Below are 27,012 nucleotides of genomic sequence, written 5' to 3'. Positions count from 1 at the left end.
AATCTTTCTTTGTGGTAGGTTATCGTACGATTTCATTTGGTCGCACCTTGGTTGTACTGAGTGTTCTAATAGTAATAAAATTAGAGGATGCTCTTGTGTTGATGAGAGCTCTTTTGATTTCTGAATCCTTAATGTGTGCAGTGACATGTAGGGCTCTATTATGACCTTCTTCTGCCATCATGTCATCTTCGGTAAGTGTAACATTGTTGACGGATATCTCTGACATTCTTCAGGTCTCTGGACGTGAAGGAGCCAAACGCGCATCCAAGGCTATTTGATTGATTGCAGCAAATGTCTCCGCTCGCTGATCCCTTGAAAGGTGTAAGAGCTCACATAAACTCTCTACCAAAGAGGTTGCTTCCTGGTCCACTGGCCTCTGGTTGGTGGTGAAACTATTGATCTGAGGGCTATCATCTGGGGCGTCAGTCCCCATCGTTGGAATTTCTGAGACAAGTGAACTGCTCCAATCTGACGTCAATTTGACAAGAAAATCGAATATGTTATTTATCGCCTCCTTTATCAGGTCCATGTTTCTTGTGTGAATCTCCTGAACTCGTGCCAACTCGATCAGTCTTGGGATTTCTTCATTGGCTGCACCATTGGGTATAGCGTTGGAAAGAGAGTATCGCCATTCGCCATATTATGAGCGAAATTCGGATTTGTGGAATCAGTTCTAAGACCGACCATTCTCTTGGAAGTTGGAGTTGCAACCGAGAGATTAATCTCCCACTGTGGTCGCTAGTTGTTTATGGGTTAAAATTGTTTCTGCTGGTTTTGGTAAATGTGGGTGTATGGATGAGAAACAAATTTAAACCTTAAACAAATGCACTGCACGGGAGTACTTTAGATTTGAGAGATCAATCTGTACAATCCTGGCCTAAACCAACAAATGGTCGTTCCAGTCTTGCTTCGATCACAAAGTGAAGGAGAAAGGTTGGTCTTAGGGAGGGAAGCAAAGAAGGTGTTGAGATCAGAATGTTTTATTCTGAAGGTATGGATTTTTTATGACTTGTATCAGAATTTGGAACTGGCTTGCGGGATGTAAGCTATCAGTTCTCTGGTGTTTTCTGGATACTGTGTTGTTGTTAACCAAACTGTTGTCGTTTGCTTGAAATAGGTAGAACCTATTTATACAAGTCATATTGAACGCACCCTGACCTCGCAGAAAGTGGGAGTGATTGAGTGATGGAGAAGTGGGGTCGTGTGTAAATGCCTGAAAACCACGTTCCACTATGAAGGAGACGGGTTAGTTTACACCCACTACTTCTTGCCGCCATTAACTGCCCTGCTTTCTGACACTTTCTTATAATGGACGTGTTGCACGCCACACGCTGTAAACCGCCAGACCATTACCTTGATGAGTATCCCCCAGTTTGTGACATGTTTGATGTCTCGAGTGTTTTCGTGGAAAACGTGTAGCAGATTGCTATGTGTGGCAAGTCAAAGTCAGGAGACTTGCCGCGGGAGAATAGCATGTGATGCTATTAGGCTTGTCTTGGCTGGTCGCCTAAGACTTGCCACAGGCCTGTCAATTCTGTGGCGAATTTGGACGGATAAGATTGTGACCCATGAGAAAGGGTGGCCATTGATTATGGCCACATTTTGTTGGCACCTGATAATGACACAATGGCGTGGTTGGGATAGTTTGCGCATGCCAGTGGCACGGTGGTGCAAGTAGCGCCTGGCGTAGCCATGGACGCTAGATTTTGGCATATTGGTGTTAGCCCCAAATATGGCTTGGAAACATTAGTTCTAGTTGCCACATCCATCCCAATGCTCTGGGTAGCATGATTTGGCTTGGTTGGCGTAGCTGTAGCGCCCCCAAAGCTAGCAGCTGACCAATCCAAGAGATTAGCTAACAAAGAGGCACTAAGAATCTTAATCATTTACTTAAACAATCAATTAAGAAATCTTCTATAAAACTTAACCAAAACTAACCCCGCTCAAAACTTAACCAAAACTAACCCCGCTCAGAAATATATATACAAGAACTTCTCTCAAATAGTACATATACAATAGTCATTTTGTTTGTAAATAGAATATACAACATAATAAACATAGCAGAAGTTAATTAATTAACGGAGTCAACTCCTCGAAGCTTTCGCTGCGCAACTCTGATCTGTCTCTGAAACTGAAAGTGGGAATGGGTGAGCACATCATCCTTGGAAGGGGTGCCCAGCAGGAATAACATTTAACTTTAAAAAGATCACGAGCAAGATTTGGAAAACAATACATGTTTTCCCAAACATCAAAGTGACTACGTCACTGGAAATGCACAAACATGTATATGGACAAACTCCTTCTTCAAACAATATATATTAGTGATGTCGGGTTTTTCCACACCTACATAGCTATATTGATGCCGGGTTGTTCCACACCTAATAAGCATAAAAGCTGAATTAATGTAGATATAAATGAAGGAGCGTATCATATATACCACACGTGGAAATTCTCATTTCCCATAACAATTCATAATGACAACAAACATTACAAGTCATTTCCAATTCATGGAAATATTCAAAGAATCAACAGAACAATCATAATACAAACTGAACGACGTATGAAATGCACAAATAGACAATGCATGAGTTTGTTAAACATAAGCTTTTGTAAAAGAAACAACAATGGTTTCAAAAGAGTTAAAAGTATTCCCACCTCTTTTGATGACAAGCCACACCTACCCCGAGATCCACGATCCACTGGTTCATCCTTTGAAGCGATCGTTATTAATAACTAATTGTTAATCACACAGGAACTATAAGAATCTAGCCAAAATGGCTCACACAAGAATCATACAAGTCTATTTAATGGTTCTAAGCCCATTTATAATTCTACACCTTTTATTATCTATCTTTGGTATATTTAAAGTTTACTAATCCAATTAGGTTGATTCTATAGTCCGTTGGCTAATTCTTATGAATATCTACGACTTTGTAGAAGGAATCAAAGGCTAAATCAGAATATAAGGTCCAAAACATATAAGTAGGATAACTAACCCTAAGTTCAAGTCCAACAACCGCGGGCCTGATCTAGTCCGACCCATTAACACACAGTCTGGTCCACTAGGGTCAACTAACAGTCACTAACGGGGTCAAACTATGGTCAAAGTCAAAAACCAGTCAAAGTCCAAGGTCTAACTATTGTAGTCAAACGAGTCAATACTGGGTTAACTCAATCACTAAGACCGATTTAGGAGAGTCAGTTAGACTGACTAGGATAACAGGCAAACATTCTAGTGTAACTACAATTTCACTAACAACCTGACTCTATTCATTTGATCAACAATTATATAATTTGAATACAACTGTAATTCAAGCTTACCTGCAATTGTAGTACAAGCAACAGTCAAACTACATACAATCCATAAGTTGCAGCCATGCCTACTTCAACTGAACTCAGTTCAACTCTATCACTTCTATCAAACATCACTGCCAGAACTAACCTATACAACTCATACACCTCATATCCATCTCCACCAACATTTATGGTATCCTTGCTCCTCTGATTCTTCCCAATACACACACAATAGTTCTTACTGAAGATTCATCCATACCTGTAACAGTTCTTACATTCATAATCATCATCACAATTTAGCTGAACAAATCCAACATCACACTCATCTTAACCATTTTGCACCACCAGTTCAACACCACCAACTAAATTAAGTTCAACTGCCTCTCAATACAACAACCACATCTCAATTTCAAATTCATGTCAAGTTTTAGCTTCATCAACAATCATATAAAACTTAACAAACAGAAACCAATAACTCTATAAGTTAAGTTGAGAAAAGCAATTACCTCTGAATGGATTCAAATAAGTTAATGAAATTGCATTCCTCCTTACTTGACTCAATTCAGCACAAACACACATATGACATATAGCATCATCATCTCCAAGTCATTGAGCTAACCCTCAGTAACTGATCCATGAATCTCCAACTGTTCTGTAGACTCCATCTCTCAACAACAACATCCTCATCACCATCTCAATTTAATCCCTAATTCAACTGCATCACTGGTTATCAACAAAATCCTAAAGTAACCATCAAATCAACACTTCTCTAATTCGAACCCAAAACAACAACCAAAACCTTCAATTAAACAAACCCATCCTGTAAATCCATCTAACTCTTCTTAATCCTTATCGAATCAAATTCCAATCAATCTACAGAAACTCTGACTTCCTTTGAATCAAAATTAAACTCCATAATCTTCACTATCAACAACCCATACTTGTTAATCCTTCTCTTGTCTCAATCCCAACTTCAATTTTACACGACTCGAACCAACTGCAGAAACCCTAATTCAAGTTTTTCAATGATTCGCCATTGAATCATCTTCACCTCATCAATTCAACAAAAACCTATCGATTCTTCATCCATCACAACCTTAGTTTGACTCTTAATTTCATGCCAAACCCTAATTTTGATCTTCACATATTTAACATGAAACTATAACAATCTCTGATTATTCTTCTTCATAAATCAAAACCACGATGTCTTCATCATCGTTTATATAGCTTCGACTTATAATTTATTTCGATGATTAAAACACACAACTCACGGAGACTGCATAGATCGAACAAAGAAGAAGAGGAAAAACAAACAGAGAAGATGAAGAAGAAGAAGAATGAAAGAGAAAGAAGAAGAAGAAGAAGAAGAAATGAGAGTTTATCCTCTCGATTGAGTTGATAAGGCCAAAGTTGCTAAATACACTCCGACCAAAATGATAAGGGAAGCCAGGTCGGCTAGACTGCAAAATAACCAATTTGCCCTTCTCACCACTCCGATAATATCTTCTTCGTCTGATATCCGAATAAATAGCTCAAGTAGTCCATTCTGCATAACTTTTCGAGACCTATTCAGTGGTACTAGTTTCGTATCTAGATCGTTGCTAGATATAAATTAAACTAATCGAGTTATTATCGACTAAATCGTTTCTTGACTAGTCTAATAGCGTTGACGAGCTTGAGGGTCTTTACATTAGCAACCTCGCCTAAATTACGTTTTAGCATGCCGAAACCCTAATTAGTGCGTGTGGCATGTGGCCGCGGCATGGTGACACTTTTTTGTGCAAACACGCCATAGTCATGCCAAAGGAACTATAGTAAGGCCATTATGTGGAAACGGCCACAAGAGCAAAAGTTGTTATGAGTGGCTATGATATGGCTCCATTCCTAGGGTTTCCTGGGTCCCGCATGGCTCGTGGAATGTTGTGGGGCCCAAAGTGGCGTGATTTGAGCCACAATTGGAAATTAGGGTTTTGGTTAATGCGCCTAAAGCAAAATCATGCTTCTGACTAGAAAACCCTAATTTAAGCACCTCATGGCATTGGCCACGAACATGAGGTAGGTTAACACGTAGGCCCGCTATTTATGGAACGTTGACATGTTTTGGCATGCTGCTACAAAGTGGCATGTTTGGCGTGGCGGAGTGGCATGTTGGCATGCCGCTCAACTTATTGGCGCAACATGGCACGTTTGGCATGTTAGCGCGGTTTTGGAAAGCCAATTGGCTTTGTGACCATCTGGCGTTGTTTCCCCTTTTTTAAACATTGTGGCAAGTTTAGAGCGACCTGATTGGTTAATATAAGAGGGGTCGGCCAAGCATGGGCGTGGCCACACTTCTAGTGTGCGTGTGGCAGATTTAAAGCAACCTAATTGGTCGATGGGAAATAGGGCCGGAAAGTATGGGCCCAGCCAATGTGTGGCGAGTCTAAGGCGACCTGATTGGTCTAAGGGGAAATAAGGCCGGTCGGGCAACATGGGGCGTGGCCAATTACAAATGGCGCCGGCTGGCCTAAGGCATGGCCACACCTTCCTTTGGTGTTTCTCCTATTCTGCGACTCCTTTTTATTTCTTGTTTTCTGATTTCATGTAGGATTTTGCATCTACTAATCCATGGCGGATTAATTGCTTAGTTCACCTAAGCTTAATTTTGACCAACGTGGTCTAATATATTACACAAGGCGCAAAACCCTAATTTCTGAAAATTAATCAGGGTAATATTTGAATCTTGTTAATTATCACAAAATTGATTGAATTATATGTGTTGACACAGAGTTCTTTAAGTTTATATCCAGAGATCCGTATGCTTTCTGATTGAGTACTTTTATGCAAGGACCTTAACTTCGATACTTGGAAATCCGCACTACTCTGCTACGAGTGAACACAAATTGCCATGCCATATCAATATTAAGGGTTCGGCTGGGGAAAATAGCACAGAAAGTATTCAAAGAAACTTATAATACATGCAAAGCAAGGTGCCGAAATTTACAGAATATCTGGGATTGTTGCTACATGCACCGTTCTGGATAAATTTCATAAGAAAATATTGAGTTGCTCAATAAATGTGTCAGTGGCGAGGTTGAACACTCATCACTTTTACATGGCTACGTTTCTTTACAAAGTGACGGCACATTAAATGCAAGGTTTTACAAATTTAACCCTGAACCAAAACACATTATCAACACCATCGCTGACGCTGGAATGACCAACGAGCGATATTGTGACCATCTAGTGATGTACACTCTATCGTTCGTTAGAGACTCCGTCGTGTATACCTAACTGCTATTCCTGATACATATGAATATATGTTTGGCACTTTGGCATACTCATAGTGGTGCTAAAGTGGCAAAATCAGCTACTTGGCATGTGCATAGGAATAGGCCTTATAAGGAGTGTCCTAAAATGTGGAAATGACTAACTTACCTTTTAACCTAATTAAAATTATAACTAACCTAATAACCACCTAAACATATATCTAACCTAATCCAACTTAATAAAAAAAAAAATCAAAACCAAACATGTCCATTATTCCTACCGAAAATTTGAGTGTGACTTTTTTCCCCTCATCTTCTTCTCTTCCTCTCTCTTTTAACAGTTTCTCGTCGTCGTTGATTAATCGGTGATTCATAAAATTTTCATCATTGATTAATCAACCAGTTATAAAAATGCGTAGTAAAAAAACCAAAAGGCATACGATAGTGAATCCGGGATTTGCACATCTAGCATATCTCCCAGATCAATTTAAAATTGATAAACAAGTGGAACCTCAAGATGAAGTCCACATCGAGCATCTAAGACGAAACACGAATCTTGATTCAGCAATATGAAAATTCGCAGGTATTTTCCCATATTCCCATTAATTTTAATTCGTTTTTGATTGAAGAAATTGAGTAGTAATCGTCAAAATATGATGGAAATGGACATTACGTACAGTAGGAAGTTCGGTTAGAATCAGTAGGGTGAATTAGATGAAGAAATAATCCAAATGGAGCCATCCTGACTTTTGTTTACTAGAATCAGTAGGTTTGCTTGGTCGAGTCAGCCTTGCTTGTGCTTGTTTAGAATTCCTTTACAATTAGGATGTCGAACTGGTATTACGATAACCAATACAATGAATATCATCCTAAGTTTCAAAATGGACATTATTCATACTATGACCTTAGTGTGGATAGTGTTTGGTACCACCAACCTTTCGAAGGTCATGGCTCATACCATGGTGATCCTAGTTACTATTTGCACGTGTAATGGTCATACGAACAAGAAAATAAGGAATATTATAATACTAGTACGCCGTCTTTGGAGGATTCAATCAGACATTTCCAACCTAGTACTTTCTTCGATCCTTTTATTTCTCTAGAAAAGTCCCTCAAGCAGTTAACTGAGTTGACATATAGTTTGGATTAATTATGAAGGAAACAACTGCAATGATGAGCATTACTCAAAATGATCTTAATTGTCAATATAGTGTATCCAATATTACCCTTTAAAATGAGGATACTCATTCACATAATCAAGATGATGAGGTTAGAATTGGTAACACTACTTGTTTAAATAATATTAAACTCCAAGAAATTAAAGAATTGTGTATAAAAAACAATTATCTTTTTAAAAACTTCATCAACAAGACAAATAAACCCAAAAAGCAGCAAAAAATAATCTCTTACTCTAGCTTAAACGCGAACCAAACAAAACAAAACAAAAAACCATGCCTATTGTTGTTGTTTTTTTAAAAATCATCACAAAACCAACTACACTTTTCTTTTTGGATCCACTACTAACACCTAATCACAAACAATTTGAACATAGTTCTCATCCTTCAACACAACAGGCAACATCTAACATATTACTCAAAAGTGTTAAATAGGATGGAAGTGTGACCATTTTGTGAACGAATTACAAAAAGTATGACCATTGTGTAATTGGCCCGAAAAGAAAAACTACATCATATACATCAGATAACAACCAAGAAAAAAAAGAAACATAAAAGACGGAGCTCTATATGATGCTTTGGATGGCTGGCTTGTATTTAATACCGGCTCTTCCCCAGAGCTAAGGTATAGCAGCAAAATGATTAAAAATGGTCTCCAGTGTGGATTGGCTGATACTGTACTCAGCGACTCCTAGTTGATTTCTGAACAATTTGAATGAAAAAAATGAGAAAGAAGAACACGTCTACATGAAGAATTTTCAACAAGTTACTCATTTCTTATAGATACTAGACTTACCTATTTCTTTCCAGGTGTCCAAAAATATCCGCTAGTGAAGATTCCTCTCCATATGGCAGCTGCAATTGGAATTGTAGGTCAAGATCACAATGGTTGAATAAACCAAGTTACTGAACACATGCAGATGGCAGACAATTCCACATCTTTGACAGTATTAGTAGCATGGAACTAAAAGGATTCCGTGCTATCTATCTATATACTGTGTATATATATATTATAAGGGGCAGCTTTTCATGCCTGTGGTGCAATTCCTTTCCCAGAAATGCTAACCTTACCATGGGTTGATTCTCGCATGACACGGCCCTGGGTCCCAACCAACACAAAAAACCACCCCCCTGCTAGTCCATGGTTGGAGGGTCTCAGGGGCTGTGCCACGTGGAACAAACCATGGGACCCAGCCCTCGGTAAGTGTAGCAAGGCTGTTCATTTCCTACTACATTACAGTCCGCTTGTTTTTGTCAATTATAATATGGTGCACGTATCACCAAGGGAAGTGCCAAAAGGAGGTCACCTGATATTTGACACTTAATCCATTGCATCCATGAAATGTCGCTCCAGGAAATGAGCATTGGATAAATGAATCAATCACTGAGAACTTTTCTTTAAGTAACCACCATTCAGAGAATATGGGTAGTGGGATACCACCTACATATCAACATGGAGCAGGGTCAATATTTGAATAGAGATCCATCATCGTGAAAGACGTTTTCGTTCTATTCAACGTCCAACGACAAGTCATGCGTTAAAGACTGCAGAAACAGATGTGGCCTAAAGAATTCCACTACGTCAGAAATGGATGTGGTTCCTCCAGCAAAATTCACTTACCAAAGCATGTAGCCATTGAAACTGAGTGAAGAGGGGTGTAAAGTGAAAAAGATAAAATGCATATACCCAAAGAAACCGAAATGATAGTTTCAGGCACTTTGGCAACAAGCTAAAAATGGTGATGATATAGAGATACTTAGGTAGAGATCAAAAGCAAAAGCAGGCAAGCGCTGGACTTACCATCACGCATTAGCTGCTCTGCTAGCTGCTCACCAAACACACCATCAGTAACGAGTGCAGCGTATACGAGAGTCCTTATTCTTTCTGCATTGCCAAGCCAGTGTCCAACTATAATCATCATTTCCTCGGTCAAACTAATCTCTGCCAGTGATACATTCTCCGATGTTATGGAGTCACTTCCTCCTATACAAACTTCAAGGTCACTAAATATTCCCCGTGGATGCAATGGCAAGTCAAAAAGCCTCCCTTGGATTCTTCTACAAAGTTTATCCATCTCCTCAGAGCTAACTTCGGTAGGTTTTACCTGAGAACACATAAACAGGTCATGGTATCTGGAAGAACATAATTTCTACACATATTACCACATTTCACACATAAAACAAGATACACCCAGAACTCGATAAAAAACTTGAAATACCTCCAACTCAAGGTGATTTCCAAAACGGCTTTTAAGATGCTGAGGGCTTCCAATACATCTTAGCTTGCCACCAACCTAGGAAAAAGAGACCACGCTGTTGTTAATCATTAAGTTGATGCACGCATGTAGATATAAAAGACGATGCTACTACAAGGTACCATTATTCCAATCCTTGTGCATAGTGCTTGAGCCTCATTCATACTATGGGTGGTTAGGATAACTGCCGTCTTCCCCAGTCTGGTTGATAGACGAGATATAACTTCCCACATGAATCTTTTGGCAAGGGGATCCATACCTAAGCAACCAACACAGATATTAGATGGAATCAAACGAAAAGCGAACTCTGTTACACAGCGATGATATGGTGTGTTTTAGTGGTTATTCTTAATCTTTAACTTAATTGTTCATCAAAGGGCCATATGCAATGGCATCAATATGACATCTATGAGAATGTTATCAAATCAAATATGATACTAGAATATGGCAAGAGACAGCTTGTACTTAATAAATGCAGACCCAATAGAACTACGAGTAAGTTCTCAAGAAGTACAGATGGTGTAGTTCAAAATATGCAGTGTTACTGTCAAAATTCTCTAAAGGATATTTATCCTATCATTAGAAATGATCAACTGGTAGGAGAGAAGACCTGTAGATGGTTCATCAAGAATAACAATAGGAGGATCTCCAATCATTGCAATTGCAACAGATAATTTGCGCTTGTTTCCTCCACTAAGTGAGCATGATGGTTTATTCCCATGCTTCCACAAATCGAACTCCTCCATTTTTTCCTCCACAACCTAAATTGAGGATACTTAAGTTAGAAATTACAATGTCAGGTGAGAAAACAAAAAATTCTTAACTGCAATAAAAACTTAAACATCAAATGCAGACTTAGTAATTTGAATGTCTAGCATACATCTTTTATCCTGCATTCAGCGACCCCCTTTATCCTCGCATAAAGCTCAAGATGCTCTTTGACAGTTAGAAACTCTAACAGTGCATCAAACTGTGGGCAGTAACCAATCTAGACATGTAAAAGATCAAGATGTCATCAACATAATATTCAACAAGGAACCAAGATAACTACAGAAGAAGAAAACCCATGGTTCAAACTTTACATGCCGACGAGCAGCTTGTGGATGTAAGCTTATATCACTGCCAAAGATGTATGCTGTTCCACCAGTTGGGCATTCTTCCCCTGCAAAGTAAAGTAAAAACATCTAATCCAACAGCAAAAGCATAAAACCAAAACTATATACAGGAATGAGGAATCATAAGTTATTGTAAAACATTGGTATACCAGAAAGCATTGACAAAGTCGTAGTCTTCCCTGCCCCATTTGTTCCCAAAAACCCGAAACATTCTCCTTCTTGCACAGAGAAAGTTAATGAATGAACTGCAACTTTTGGGCCAACATTTCTTCCACCAGGGTACACCTGAATTAGGTGAAAATTTGTAGGGCAGCATAAATAGAAATGAAACTGTAAAGAGCAATGAGATGCTAAAGATATTGTGGCAAAAACAACAAAGGTAAGTACCTTCCGAAGATTGCGCAAGTAAATTATGGCTTTGTCAACAGAACCTGAAAGTACCCTATCTCGTTCTGCCTGTACATCTATATCTCTCTCATTATCATGTGCAGGAGTATCAGAGGATGAATTCAATAGAGGTTCATAAGAACTGTTTGAAGGATTAAACCGGAATTGCCTAAACCTTCTCCACCAGTCCCTCATTGTGATTGATGCCAACTTTTGTGAAGGTATGACTTCGAGCCCAATTGTGAGCAGGAAGAAAACGATACTCTGTTATAGATAAGAAAATGCAAGAATAAAAGGGTTAATCATCCTTCATGTGAAAGATCATCATGACTGATAGAAATTAACTGCACAATCTTACTAATTGTTGAGATTGGACAAACAAATTTCTGTAGCTGAAAGTGCAGGAGCTACAAAAATGTGATCCACATTTTAAATCAACTGAGGGAGTGGGAAGGAAGCTTTTGCAGCCGTAGTGTCACCAAAGTATTTTCTTTTTCACATATAATCGAAGCATGTTGGCTCTTACCCAACACCGAAACACAGAATAATGTTTTTGCTCCTCCATACTGTTCATGTATGGAGTGGTTAACGGCAGCGACTTGAGCACTATGATACCAGTTCCTTGACTAGCTTTTGTGTTTTGCATTGCGTGGTTCACATGTAATGTAAAGACGCAACTTCCAATCCACAAAAACATGAGTTATAGGTAGGGAGACAAAAGACCAAATCTGACTCTCATGCTGAGTTTTACAATAGAATTTGATAAATCTATGTATTGATATTTCTAATTTATAACTAACTCCGTATTATGGTTATTCTATTGTTTCATGTTTCATTTCTCTCTACTGCATTACTAGCTGTCTATTAATCAAATGTTACCTATGGTGCATATTTATCTATGGAGAAGAACACTGCACCTCAACACCCAAATAACAAATTGAAGCACCGGTTACATTCCAATCAAGGATTCCATCACCAGATCCAAGTTTCATTCCCTGCCGTCGAAGAGCCAATGAAGCCAGTCCATCCGCAAAGCAAAACCCGGGTGATAATCTAAAGAAATTCTGGATGGTAACAAGATGATATTAGGTGTATAAACACTAATTAAAATTTATATGAATAAACATCTGAACAGCTATAACAAACCTTGAGGATGGAATTTGCGGTTTTAGTAGATTCTATAATCCCCATAACAAATGAGACCATCATAAGAATGAGTCCAGTGAAAAAATGCACCAAGAGAACCACGTTCTGCAATAACAGGAGCTATGTTAGAGTGTCCTTATAAATGTGTGTGAGTGTGTGTGTGCAGAGACAGAGGGAGAACCTGTGCTGAGGAGTGTTCGCTGAAAAAGAAAGTGAGGCAATATGTTGATGATGCAATAGCTAACCCGAACTCTAAAAATATGAGAAGTGTTGGCAATAGACAACCACTTCCTACAAACTGCTCCAGACCTGCAAAAGCAGGAATGTACTATATAATTCTCTGACCATAATCTGGTTGAAAAGAACCAGTTCCAACATCATGCATCAATGAGGAAACAAACAAACAAATTATGAATTTTGAAAAGAAATATAGAATCAGTCACGCCACTGCTGAAGGCATCAAATGCTGTACATGATTAATAAAAACAATACACAGCTAATAAGAAGAAAAAAAGGAGATGGTTCTGACATATACCGAATATGTAAAAGAGAATTATTGCGAAAAATGAAGGACATAAGAAGCTCGCAAGATCCCATGTATAAGTTGAAGTCCAGTAGGACAGTACAGAAACCTGAATTAAGGTCAAAATACATAAAGAAATAAGAACAATATAAAACATAAAGAAATAAGAACTTAAAACGAACTAAAACACATACCCCACTAAGTAGTTGCTGGTGTTTCGCTTTTACCTCACGCTCCTGCATTGATTAAAATTTGAAACTATTAATTGTTCTTTCTACATAAATCTGATCCCCGACAGAAATATTTTTACAATTTTACACCTTTACTTGGTCTGTCAACCCATCTTCTGCACTTTTACAGCGTTGTATCATTTTGTGAGTTAGGAAATATGATATACTTGACGGCAGCAAATAATATATAAAGGTATTCCTTGGCTTATAAATCTTGACGCAAATTGGATGATGCGCATAAACATGTGATAGAAGTTTCGCCAAGAAATAGTTCTAGATATTTCAATTTAAGGAATGGGATTGAAGTAAAATAAAAAATTCGACAATAAATCTCAGACTAAATATACAAGACTAGAGTTCGTTACACCCATTTCATATTCACCATGCAGAGATATGGAACAACCAGTACAAAACGAGGATGTATATGAACCCCTAATGTGGTGCTTTGGACTTTCGCTCAACCAGAGATAAAGATATCAGAACTCAGTAAGGGCATTTAAGGACCAAATTACCGTAATAATAATATTGTGGTGCTCTTTTACATTATGTTTTGTATTTTAGTTTGTTGTGCTATATAAGCTAGCAACTTATTTGGGAAATGTTTTAGTAAAACATGTTTCAAGAACATCTTGTGGAATACACACGCATCACACTTTGAGATACCCGATTTCATCTATGCTGGAAACTCAGAATGTTCTGCAGTTAATTCAATACATAACGACATCAAGATCTATTAACCCGGGCATCTAGTATATGCAATACAGAGAGGATTTTGTCCAGCCAAATTGATTTAGCTAAACAGAGAAGAATGCAAGAAACGGCTAACAGAATGACTTTCTGGTGGGTTGAACAGTAACATATACAGTATTATGTATAACTTTCAAGATTCAGATTAAAACAGGGAAGGAAATAGAGAAGGTAATACCTTAACAATAGAAACTGCAAATGAGGCAGGAATGAAGGAGAAGGCAATTGTAACAATAATTGCCGCGGAGAATGCATCCAGATCCTACAAAATATGACAGAGTTGCAGCTATTAAAATAATCCCCTGAAAATGACTGCAATGATTAGAAACAACTCACCTGTAGATTGATACAAGAAAAGAAAAAAGATACGAAATTTTGGTTCACTCATTACCAAGTTGATGCAATAACGAAATATCTAGAAAGATGCATATGAGATAATCAGGCAGAAGAACTCATATTGATGAAGATAAAATAACTTACACGACGCTGTGAATGCTGACTTGATGTCATAGGCAGTGGGTGATTACGTGTTTGGATTGTCATGTTCTCGTTACGAGTTGCAAGCCTCAGAATTGCACTGTTCATCAGATTGATATATGTTGGAGCTGCATGTTGGCAAGAACAGTTGTGAAGTACAGTATATCCTAAACTTCCATCATCATTTTGATCATCCATTATGATTGCTCCATACCTGAAAATGCAGAAGATTATGCATCACCTACAGAACTAAAATATAAATTTGACTTATAATGTAAACACACCAAATGCAGAAGTTAACTCTTATATGTTAAATGTGCGAGTGGATGACTTGATTTAACACCCCTTCTCATGTTCCAATTGCCACCGAATAATCAAGTGATAGAAAGAATTACTTCAAACACGGTAAGTCAGAACCTACAAAAAAAAAGATACCTCGACTCATATGACTCATTAAAGCTAGTCATTAGATATTCGCTCATTGAAATAAGTGATGGGCCCAATTCTGGACCTGCAACTTCAATAGCATCAGCTAGTGCCCTTCTTGGATGAGGGAACCTGTAAGATCTTGGTTCAACTTTCTGAATCCAACCCCCTTGTACATGTTGTGCAACCTGAAGTGCAATGACATCGCTTGAGAAAAAAATTGCATATGAAAGTTAAAGGAGTAGGATGGTTGGAGCATTCTACGCTCATTCTGATGCATATAAATTGGTCAAGGTAACATAGAGCTTACATATGAAAATTAACCACAAGAAATAACCTACCAGTTCCGCGACAGGCCTAGATAGATTGAAAGTGATTGGTCCACCACCACCATCACCTTGTAACAGAGGATTAAACTCCGAAGTTGTAAACGTCACAGACTGCTGGTCAGGATGTGGCTTAAGCCTAACTAGAAGAAGGCCGAGAAACAAGAAGACGGCAGGAACAAAAAGCTGAAAGACGATTGTCCTTCGATCTCGCCGGGCAGATACTGCCCTCTTGATAAGAAGAGCTCTAAAATGTACCCAAAATGTAGACCTTGGGGTAATACAAAAGCTATAGCTGCCTAAGAAACTTAAGAAACTAAAAACTGTATTGAAAATCAAACTGCAAGCTCTTCCCATTATGGTAAATATCATAGCTAGAACATTCTTATAGTGCCACCAAAGTAACTTTGGAGATGAAGCTTTATTCTGAGTATGATGTGACGCTTCAGAAACCATAGATTCGGCTAAAACAAGAGCTTTATTATGTGAAACATATTCAGTCTCATCAAATTCACATCCTGCAACTCTAAGGAAGACCTCCTCTAGTGTTGTAACAGAGATTCCATAACTCTGAATGCCAACACCACTCTCTCCATGGCTACCACCTGTTTCTGTGTCAGTGATAGTTCTTCTGGTGCAGCTTTCTATTTCACAGAACATACTTTCGAACGAAGATGATGATGCAAGAGGAAGTCTGAATGAAATTTCTGTACCAACCTGGATGAAGGAAAAAAAGAATCACAAATGAACTGTCAAAGCAACTATTAGCACGTAAACTTCAGAGAAATACAAAGGAAACAGTAAACTTTATTCAATATGTGTTGACAATTTGAGCATTTGAGTCAAGCTGATAATCTATACTCCGCGTTGCTACATAGGTAGAGAAACCAAAGGAGGTAAGTCGTGTAAGAGAATTAAAAAAGGTCCTATATGCTTTTTTACTGCATCTCAACCAGGAGGAAGATGGAAAAACACTACCTAAAAAAGCAAACCACAAGTTTCTACTAAAAGAACTTTCAGAGAAGAAAATGTAATAAAACTCGGTGTTATGAGGGCGTATAAGCTTAACAAATTTTACTTGAGAGAGATACAAAAAAGTGGAAAGTAAGGGCGAATTATTACATCAGTCAAGCGAGTTGCAAGCGGAACATGGCGGTAAACAATGTCTGTTGCAACAGAAGCACCAGGTGCACTCTGCATAAAATAAAACAATGCTGTTAGGGAGTTAAGACTTAAGAGCAATACAGGGAAAACATATTTTCTGATGAGAGAATAAAATCAATCTGAAGAAGGATACTGACTGGAACAAACCTTTACTAAAGTAAGAGTATAGCCAACCCCGTACTGGTGTTTCAGGAAAAGAGAACTGTTACAGTTAACGAAAGAATCTAATGAGATGGAACAAACAAAACAAACATTTTATATTATATTTCTAAGGAACATGTTATTTTTTGATAAAATATAAACGAGAAAATCCACCATGCTATTATTCTAAACATTACTACCAGGATTTTGTAATCGACTTCTGGCAAACAAAAACTTTTGCTAAAACATACCTCCCACAGCACCTCAAAGAACCATTTCCCATGATAGCAATCCGATCCCCTAGCACGTCTGCCTCATCCATAGAGTGTGTTGTCAATAATACTATCCTACCCTTCTTGATCTTTTTAATTAATTGCCACGTTGAACGCATCGAGTATGGATCCATTCCACTGGTAGGCTCATCGAGAATGATAACCTGTAAAAGAAGAATGAGAAAATCTTGTTTAAAACTTCAGCAAAATCAGAGTTGACAGTGTCTTTATTAAATTTTTAATGCACCTTACTATTTCCAATAAGAGCAATTCCAAGGGATAGCTTCCTCTTCATGCCACCAGATAAAGCCCTCACAACAGTGTTAACCTTATCTGTCAAACCAACCTGACACATATATCATCAGTTCAGACGTCCAACTAAGATCATCGTGAAACAAGTAACAGCTGTATAGAGAGTCATGCAAGATCTTGGTATAGCCTGCGGCTAACTCGAGAACTCACTTCATCAAGCATTTCACTGACAGATTTCTCTACACAGTCTTCTTCAACACCCTTCAAAATGGCAAATAATTCCAAATGCTCCTTGACCTGAAATCAGGACGCAAACTTGATCAAGAGGCAGAAAAGGCACTAACAAGAATAAGGTAAAAAAGCTGTCGGCCCAACCAAACAGGGTGTGCCAGTGTCAGAATGTGCATGTATCTTTCACATAATTTGTTCAAAAGGTAGCATCCGTAACTGAAAGTGATAAGTCTACCATAACAAAAAAAAAAAAAATAGTTCCTAAAACATTTGCTACTTACAGTTAATTCGGGAAAGAGAATATCATGTTGTGGGCACACGCCCAACCCCTTCCTTATCTCATCCTACAATAAGGAATTGCCGCAGTTTAGACATCAAAATGGGATGACAAAAACACCACGAGGAAATTAAGCATAGACCGTAAAACTAACATAAAAGAAACGTACTCCATGAGAAGTGCTTACAAACAGTAGGAAATCAAGAGCAAGTGCTCAAAGTTGGTATCCAGATAAAAGACTTTGTATAGAACATAGACAGACATGGAGGACTTATGAATTTGAATACAGGTCCTGGCTAACAAAGGAGTAGAATATTGAGGTGACATCTTATAAGTAATTCAACAAGACATAGCTTCATAAAGACATGTGTTGGCAGCATGTTACAACTTTGTAAGTGATATAGTAGCAAGTTATAACACTCAAATTGGGACATCAGAAATGTTCCTCTAGCTTGCACATTGAAGGATACGGTAGTATTAATGTAAAGGCGATGTTGATGACTCTGTCACAAGTAATCATATTAGCTATTTACCATGGTATTGAACATTAGTCGAATGAAAGACGTCCTTGTTTAGAAAGTAATACAGCAGAAAATAACTTTGCATCGGTTTCTTCAAAAGGCAAGTGGCTACTGATTTAGAACACCTGAAGCAATAAAATATATGATAAAAATGTTTTAAGAGCAACACAAAAATCTCACCATGTCACTTCTGATATTTTTCCCAAACACAAGAGCATCCCCGGAAGAAGGAGGAAGAAGGCCAACTAGCATAGAAATTGTTGTGCTTTTACCAGCTCCATTGTGCCCTGGAAAGTAACAGAATCAAACTAGTACACTTCATAAGTGAACAAACACAGTTTATCTGGTCTTCGCATCAATAGAAGAAACACAGATAGGTCATTGCCAACTTTATAGAGAAAGACTAAGGTACTAGCAACTCTGCTTAAAACAATCAAACTCACTTGCACATAATCACTTGCTACAAGCTATGTTACAAGCTCACAACTATTTAAGGGGGGGAAAAGTATGTGTTGCCTTTTTCTTTTATGATAGGAGACACCTTAAGGTACTTGAAAAAATCTCACAAATTCATTTGGATATTGTGCAAAATCTCAATGAGAGACGTAACTTGGGATAAAGGGTTTCTGTTTGAAATGATAAAGTTCGCCTTCGTGTATTTAGAGCATTCAAGTATTGAGTGCTCGGTGACTAAAAATCTCATACATCTCATAATAGTCATTATGTAGGGCATGAACATCATTGGACTTACCCGCCACCAGACACTTTAAAAATCAATGTGATGCTTCTTTTCACAAACCTTTCCATTTGGCAGGTATTGTTATGCTAACAAGAAATTCTACAGGGTCATATGTCGCAGGAAAGGGAGTTCTTCGAAGGGTAGCTCATGTTCATCAAGCAGAAAGTTGGGCTTTGCTAGAAGCTATGCTTTGAGTCAGATTGTAAAAATGTGATGTTATCTGTCAATGAAGGTTTACTTCCTTCTTGGCAATTTTCTCCTTCGTTATATAAGTTTGTACAACTTTGTAATCATCATAGTAACTGGTCTTGTGCTTATGTTCCTAGAGTTTGTAATAAGGTGGCAGATTGCTTAGCCAAATCTGTCCGTAGATCATGTAATCCAGGAGATTGGTGGCAAGTTCCATCAGCTTCTCTACATGTAAAACCAGCTACTGATGTATCCTTTCTCTAATGTTTAAAATATTACCCTTTGTCAAAAAAAAAAAGTTGTTTTTTAAAATTGTGGTATTAGGTATAGCCGTATAAGCCAATAAGGTGTTACTTGAGGATACTGGACCATCCAGTATTTTGATAGTGGAAATGGCCTACCTGCCAAAAAACGGTGTGTGGATCTTAACTGTCGGATCCTAGCGTACTGCTTGACTTAGGTATGCAGTTATTAGTGAACAATTACTTAACCAAGTGGGAGAATGTTAGCTTTTAAAGACTTAGCAACCAAACAAGATTTGTTTAGGTTGATCCTTGATTAGCTTAAGTTAAGCAAGGTCTGGTTTCAGGTTTAATTATGTACTTCAGCTTTACTTAAGGTTGATATACTACACAAAGATTAACTAGTAATGAGGTGTCCTATGTAGCTATTCAGGTGTCTCTTATCTCACAATGGAAATGCTAGAGAGAGACACGGCAAGCATGACAAGGACTCTCGTCTAGCCTTTTGCACAAAAGAAAAGAAAAGAAAAAATGATCTTCATTCAAGCATAGGAAAAAGTAGTCAAAAACCTAGTTCTACTTAAATGTTGTCTCAATTTCTTCTTGCTAAGTCTATCAGTAGAGTATTGTTAATAACTATTTATACTATGTATGATGTTGTGAATCATGCTGTTCTGATGTTGTTCAGTTCAGTTGTAGAGTATGATAATGCTAAGAGTATTGTTGTTTGCAGCATAAAGTATAGTTTATAATTGTTGTTAAGGTTCGATTATGATGATTCAGGAGCTGAAAATCTAACAATATACACAAAATATCCTATTAATTCTGGATTTCTGGGATCCTAATAGTCCAAGATCAGCCTGGTTTTCCTCTATGAAGCATGGAATGATTTGTGATATGAATAAAACCCTTAAAACTGAGAATGTCAATTAACCTTTTGTGAAGCTGAGGCAGATTTTTGTCAAGGAACACGATAATCATGATTTCAAGAAAAATCTGCAGCTAAGTCTGGTGAAATATTAACTTTAGACGAAGCCAAGTCACAGCTGTTAGAAATACCACTACCAGTAAGAGAATGACAAGGGGCAATTTTGCCCATTTTTCAAGATTATGTAAGTAAGATAAGTGACAGGATTCAGGCCAAGATACTCCTGGTGTTGCATTAAGATATAAAAACAAGCAACAAAATTGACTGAAGTGGTGGAGTTTACATAAAGATGTTGCAAACTGGAAACACATAAGAACTTCACAGTTTCAGAATTAACAGAAGATAAAATCATGCTAGAAAGAAAAACAACAAAAATAGAAAAATAAAAGAGAAACTGCAATAAAAAAAATCCTCTTACCTAGAAGAGCCAGAATCTGATTTTCATATAAAGTGAGCCATAATGAGTTAACAGCACAGCACTTCTGCTTCTTGTTTATGTAAACCTTACTCAGATTCCTTATCTGAATGCATCTATAACATGACGATACGTGTCAAAAACACTAAACATGAAGCTAAACGTGGGCAAAAGCTTAAGCATATTTTACCTGCCATCAAGCTCCTGTTGCTTCATATCCAAGCTTATTGCTTCAACTGCAGGCTCAGACAAACTACCATTGACATTGTACATGAACTCATTTGCGGAAAACACATCACTGTGTTTAACTTCTAAGTTGCCAGAATCATGTTCGGATGTGCTTTTCTTTTCCCAGAAGCAGAATTTAAATACAAAGTTCCACGGATAACTAACTCCATTCTCTCTAGGAAGGACCTGTAAAAGCATTCGAATGACAAAGCATACAATCACGTCAATATGCCACATAAAAGTCAGCAGAAAGCAAAAAACCTGGTGCAACATAAATAACAAGAATAGCAAGAAGTTCACTGCTGCGATCATCTATAACTAAAAATGTAATTGTTGACTTTGGTGGGGCTAAAAAATAGTTTGGCTGCCTGTATTTTGTTTTTTTCAGCAAACAGCATTGTTCTGCTAACATATGTGAAACCAAAGTCCTAACCTAACTGCTAGCCACAAGCATTAAGAGAACTGCCACTCTGAAGGCTTTTCCCGCATTGCAGATAAAAGGAAAGAATAATAGGTCATAACCGAAACCACCCTTTTGACAACTTTGAGGAACCAATGTCATTGACTGAAGGTATTAGTGGAACACCATTGTCACAATAGTTAGCCTAAAAGTTTCACATGGTGTGAAAAAATTCCATGCATCAAAATAAGCGAAGGAAAAGACATCTTATTCCATTATCATTTGAGATGGTCTGATCAAAGAAATAGCTATGGAAGAGCTTAGAACCCTAAGCAAGACCTGGTCGAGTCCAGAAGCTTGTAGTAGTAGTCTCAATTCCTTGCCATGTTGGCAATTCAAATGAAGTTCAGTAAGTTTCTTGGCTAACTTCTTAGGATAGGTAAATAGTAGACCAAGATAGTTATAGATTTAATTCCAACATAGCACTCAGAAAGAGGACTTTGCTGATTCTCTAACAAAGGAAGAGACAATGAGTGTCTACGTCAGACTCCCCCACTCCAACTCTTCGAATGTGTTCTCTTAAATACTGATATTTCCGATTGATGCAAGAGACTAATGAAGATCCATTAGACAAGTGTTTGGAAGAAATACCTTATCCAGGTACAGACCAATCCCACAATATAATAGTGTATCAACCAACATCATCATGAGACACACCAAAAAGTTCACTCCAGATGATGCCTGCAATGATCAGTCTGAAAAGTTGATATCTGGGGATGAAGGATGTATACGAAACTGATAACTAAAAAAATAAAAATAAAAACTTAATAATACCCGCCACATATTGCTCCAACGAACTCCAACATGGGCGCGTTCATAATCAGCGAAGTTGACTGTCCCAAGCGCAAAAGCCGTAGGTGAAAGCAAAGAGGCAATGACTTTTAACATCCTAGACAGATTGAAAACATCAAATAAGTTTCTTAACCCATGCTCAGAACAGAATGCCTCATGAGAAACATCCATTTGATAATAGGAACGAAGTAGATAATTACATAGGGACTGCCGGATCATTGACTGTGTAATAAGGGAGAAAGCCTGCAAGAAAAGAAAGGGTGCCAACTGCCACGGCTGTTTTCGCTCTTGAAAAGAAAGTAGTGATTATAAAGGAGAGCATGATTGCACTGAGGCCAAACAAAAAGAAGTACACGAACACCAGCGATTTATCGCTATAACTGAAAAGATTCCCCATTGTGACGGCTGTAATGATTCCAGAAGACAATGCGAACTGCAGAGAGATAGCAACGCTATGGAATATGAGAATCCATAAAAAAAAAATCAACAGAAAATATGTGGTAAAATGATAATAGGAGTAACAATGATATCATGTAATAAGTAAAACAGCATACTTTTTTTTCATATTTTTTTTAAGAAAACGAAAAATGATAAGAGACAACAAGACTACGGTGCAACTTCAGAAGATAAAACTGCAAGAGCTACCTGTATCGAGTACGTAATGAACCAAGAAAGATAGAATATCTCATCTTTCAAACCCATCATGTAAAGGCCTTCTTTAATCTTCTGCTCCTGAAATGGAGAGAAGCCCGAGTAATCGTCAGCTGAAAATAATATGAACCAAGTAGAACAGTAATCCGTTTCTTCAACTTTCTAAACTTTAAATAGCCGCTGTTTAAGATCTTGTATCTTGAATCTGGATGAACCAATTCTTGGGGGTTTACATTATAAGATATATGAATTCTGAGGTATCACGTGTAGCAAATGCATAATGCAATATACATGTACGGCTACATACCGTACATGTATAGGGATAATAATTAAATATAGAAGTAAATATGAACGATAAGCTCTTTGCACAATATCAAAGTTTCAAACCTTCTCAAAAACAGAATAGCTGATTAGACGAGATATTGGGTAGAGAAATCCTAATATGTACCTGCTCCGCCAAAATTCGATATCAGAAAGAGTAAAATCAGTTCTAGCGAAACTTCATAGCAAACTCAAGGAAGAATTTTATATCGTGGCTAGCAAAATTAAATGATACATACAGTACTCCCATAACTTTTTTGATGATTAACTGGAACTCATCATCAGTGTATGCACGAGTTGGAAATGGAGCAATCCTGATGTTTGAAGGACTAAAATGCATCCGAGTTAAATTACTATTTCCATCGTCAATGTCAGTTTCATTTTGTTGAGCAGCAAATATTATGAATGAATCCACAACTTGCTGCAACTGCAACATAAAAAAGAAATAACAAGATGAAATACTGTTGACCCCACATGACTATTCTTACCAAGGATCAAATTATAACAGCGGTTACTTAGCAGTAGCATATTCTAACAATTTCAGACATATACCACCTGGTAGTTCAGAACAACTCACCCAATGCAATCAAAGAGAATATCACGGCTTGTGTGATAAAATTATTTATCCCTCAGCTTCTTAAGGTTTAACAGGTGTGCTGTTTGAAAGTGCTTAAAGTAAATTACTAAGCATACAAAAAGATAAAAAGATAAATCTCTGGAAGACATATCATGTAGTCCTGCCTAATCTGTTTTGATGGTAGTTAAGACCACTCACTAATACTAGAGACGGGTCCAAATGTTTTACATTACAAAATCTTTTGTTCATTTATTAAATAAGTACAAATCAGCTACCTCAGCGCTTGAAAACGCAAAGTGACCCTGTTGGCTAAAAGAGATGCAAGTGCAGTGTGTTCCTCGACTTTATCTGACTAGGGTCGACACTTCCAGGAGAAAATAACACTTCCATTCTAACGTAAGGAATGACATAACCCCAGTGAGTTATATAACACACGGTATGGAAACAGTAACCTTTGACATAAGAGAGGGTTTACCCCCCAAGGTATTTAAAGAACTATTTGAAATAAAATAATGATACGTGGTGACAAAATATTGTGGCAGACTGGCAGTGAACATGACAAAAGGAGAACAATATGCAATGGTCAGGGAGAAGTTAAAAAAGAGAGAGGGGAGATTCCGTACAGTCAGAAATCCACTGAAACCATATTGCAGTGTTGGAACAATATTAACACCCAATTCCAAATCATTGGTGTAAGGGCCATTCACATCCATGATGGTTTTGATATCTGGAAATCCTGAGAATGCCCATGTATGGTTCAGACGTATACTGTAATCATATAGCTGAGGACCTTGTTCGTGAAAAATAATTGCTCCTCTGATTTTGGGATCCGGACAGTTCCTGCAAAAGTGTAACAGGTATATTACTCAACTAGATCCTCACCCTATTGCAAAATTGAAACGACTCATTACCTCTCAATACCCCAAAACAAATACTCAAATTTCAAATGGACAGAAAAAGTCCAGCTCCACTGGACATTTTAATGGCATCGCTTCATGAAGAAAAATATATTGTGTTGGACTAATTTGGAAACATGGGGCAATTTACTTCATACCTACTATTTCGTCTGGTTTTTGGTTCTTAGTCTGATTTTATTAGTAGCCATGATTGGGTTTGTAGTACTGCCCATTAGTCGTGAATACATCACACTACGTCACTAAAAATTTATTTGTTCCTTCTGTAGCTGCTTCACATGCATTGTTTTTAATCTTAATCACTAAAATGCAGGCGTTCATGTGTAACAGAAGCTAAGCCACGAGAAAAATTACATTAAACCGAAATTATAGTCTCCCATTGAAAAATTACATTAACTCGCTTGTTATTTGTATTGTCTTTTTTTTTTCTAAATATTTCAAAGTAGAATTTATTTGAAGTACTGTGTTGTCAGATCTCAAAACAAAACCAGATTTAGATCGATCTAAATTAGTTTAGTTGTTTTTCTTTAGTCAGATTTTCTATATCAGCAAAGTACACAAGATACTGTATTTGCAAAGTACACAAGATACCATATCAAGACTAGATAGATGTACAACTTACCTGACTTGATTACAGTCCCCATAAGTATCTGACCTTATATAAGTTTCAAACTCCAACTCATCTTTGTAAATTCTAGAAACAAACTGCGACCAAGAACAACAAGGAAAATCAGCATGTTAAATCACGGCAATGAAATTACTATATAACTTACGCAGCCGAAAGGCAATACCCAAAAAATGAAAAAATGATAATGAAGTTTTACCCTGAGCATAGGAAATCTAATAGATATTAAGTTGATCATCAAACTTGTCTCTTTTGTATCCGGTGCAAAAGCCAAATACTCTCCCTTGGCAAACAACGTCCTAAGTATGATTTCAAAACTGGGTGAAATATCACTTTTACCTACGTCCACAAACATTCCTTGCCGTATATACCTGAATCACACCACATGAATAAAAAAAAACAGAATTAATCATTTACTAAATAAAATTAGTCAATCACTATGCACAAACTAATCAAGTTGGGATGAACATACGGCTGTGCTGGATGAAGAGTTGTATCCACTCTAGTTCTAACGCCTATTAACATCAACATAACCATAGTTGGAAGCAAAATCTGCAACAACACCAACAACAACAAAAAAGTCAGATCAAAATTCATCCAATTGTTTCATGAACTGAAGATACACACTACTCCAAATCAAAATTGACCTAATTTTAGCATTCAATCACACCAAAATAAAAAAGAAAGGAATTCAGCAACACCTCAGCAGCAGTAACGAAAGGATGACGAGTTTTCAATAGCCAATTCTTCCAAAGCATGGCCTTAAGTTGTCTTCTAAAAGTAGTAGCCATTTTTGCTTCTTCTCTGTTAACTACTCCCACTCTTCTGAAAACCCTAAAAAGAAGTTTTAAAAGAGTGAGAGATCATGGAAGAGAAGAAGAGGAAGTGGAATAAAGTGGGTATCAATGGAGGAATCTCTTTTCTCAAGCGAAGATGGTTAACTTTGAAAATTAAAAGTAATACACAAAATGACGAGCAAGACGAGAAAAAGAAGTTTTGTTTTTCCAAGTGTTGTCCTTGGGGATGACATCGTCCGTCCTCGAGATATCTTTAAGAAGTCTGGGGGTTTGTTAATAATATCTGGTTGCTTTGCTGGTCCACTTTTGTTTTCTAAATTCTCAGTCGGCTCGCCGTCTAAAAATTGATGGCGCCACATGAGAATGGGACTGTTGCCACACCAACACTGTACACCTGTTTTTCTTGTTTAGATTTATTATATGGGTTTTGTTATTTTGTGCATCCATGCACAAGATAAGAGCAAGTCTTATGGTGAAATTCATTCGTCTTCCATCTTCCAAGCCATCTCAGCATTTGGAACTGTGGATGGAAGCGCAAGCGTAATGATGGAATAGTAAAAATGTTATTCTTAATGGAGCTAAAATAACGCAATTAAGAATGAAGCTAAAAAAACGCAATTAAGAATGAAGCTCTTCAGCCATTAGATTTCAACAACTCATTTTAAATCTGCGGATAAAAAAAACGCAATTAAGAATGGAGCTTTTTTTTCAACCATTAGATTTCAACAACTCATTTTAAATCTACGGATTAAAAAAAAAAACGCAATTCTTAATTGCGTTTTTTTAGCTCCATTCTTAATTGCGTTTAACGCTATTCTTATTGGCGTTCAGATGGATTCCACGAACCCTTCCACGAAACCGTGGAACCTTGCTTGGATTTTCTGTGGAAGACTCCAACTTGGAAGCCACTAGACTTGACATTCCACC

At 37.5% G+C, this 27,012-nt stretch overlaps 1 protein-coding gene and 1 long non-coding RNA gene across 2 annotated transcripts; both read right to left on the bottom strand.

Annotated features, from left to right (window-relative positions):
• Positions 1 to 2,434: 2,434 nt before the first annotated feature.
• LOC113323375 lies at positions 2,435 to 4,663 on the bottom strand. Its single transcript, XR_003347554.1, has 2 exons — positions 3,322 to 4,663; positions 2,435 to 2,733 (listed from the first exon to the last, which is right to left on the bottom strand). It is a non-coding gene; the product is annotated as an uncharacterized LOC113323375 (long non-coding RNA).
• A 3,318-nt stretch (positions 4,664 to 7,981) lies between these two features.
• LOC113323124 (ABC transporter A family member 1) lies at positions 7,982 to 26,261 on the bottom strand. Its single transcript, XM_026571392.1, has 40 exons — positions 25,990 to 26,261; positions 25,761 to 25,840; positions 25,488 to 25,659; positions 25,286 to 25,368; positions 24,373 to 24,589; positions 23,412 to 23,599; positions 23,239 to 23,299; positions 22,846 to 22,932; positions 22,401 to 22,633; positions 22,183 to 22,297; positions 22,000 to 22,089; positions 20,911 to 21,134; positions 20,724 to 20,836; positions 18,388 to 18,494; positions 17,691 to 17,753; positions 17,389 to 17,475; positions 17,174 to 17,272; positions 16,906 to 17,090; positions 16,661 to 16,715; positions 16,472 to 16,543; positions 15,365 to 16,066; positions 15,033 to 15,211; positions 14,601 to 14,811; positions 14,299 to 14,382; positions 13,338 to 13,379; positions 13,156 to 13,252; positions 12,802 to 12,929; positions 12,621 to 12,725; positions 12,392 to 12,538; positions 11,475 to 11,738; positions 11,237 to 11,372; positions 11,055 to 11,134; positions 10,853 to 10,960; positions 10,583 to 10,733; positions 10,095 to 10,231; positions 9,937 to 10,011; positions 9,519 to 9,822; positions 9,025 to 9,158; positions 8,514 to 8,572; positions 7,982 to 8,419 (listed from the first exon to the last, which is right to left on the bottom strand). Exons 1-40 carry the CDS (start codon positions 26,077 to 26,079, stop codon positions 8,338 to 8,340), a joined length of 5,646 nt encoding a protein of 1,881 aa, XP_026427177.1. The 5' UTR covers positions 26,080 to 26,261; the 3' UTR covers positions 7,982 to 8,337.
• Between the last annotated feature and the right edge of the window lie 751 nt (positions 26,262 to 27,012).

This window comes from Papaver somniferum, chromosome 11, assembly GCF_003573695.1.
Source record: "Papaver somniferum cultivar HN1 chromosome 11, ASM357369v1, whole genome shotgun sequence".
NCBI lineage: Eukaryota > Viridiplantae > Streptophyta > Magnoliopsida > Ranunculales > Papaveraceae > Papaver > Papaver somniferum.
Note: the sequence above shows the minus strand (reverse complement) of the source record. Positions and strands in the feature narration are given on the sequence as shown.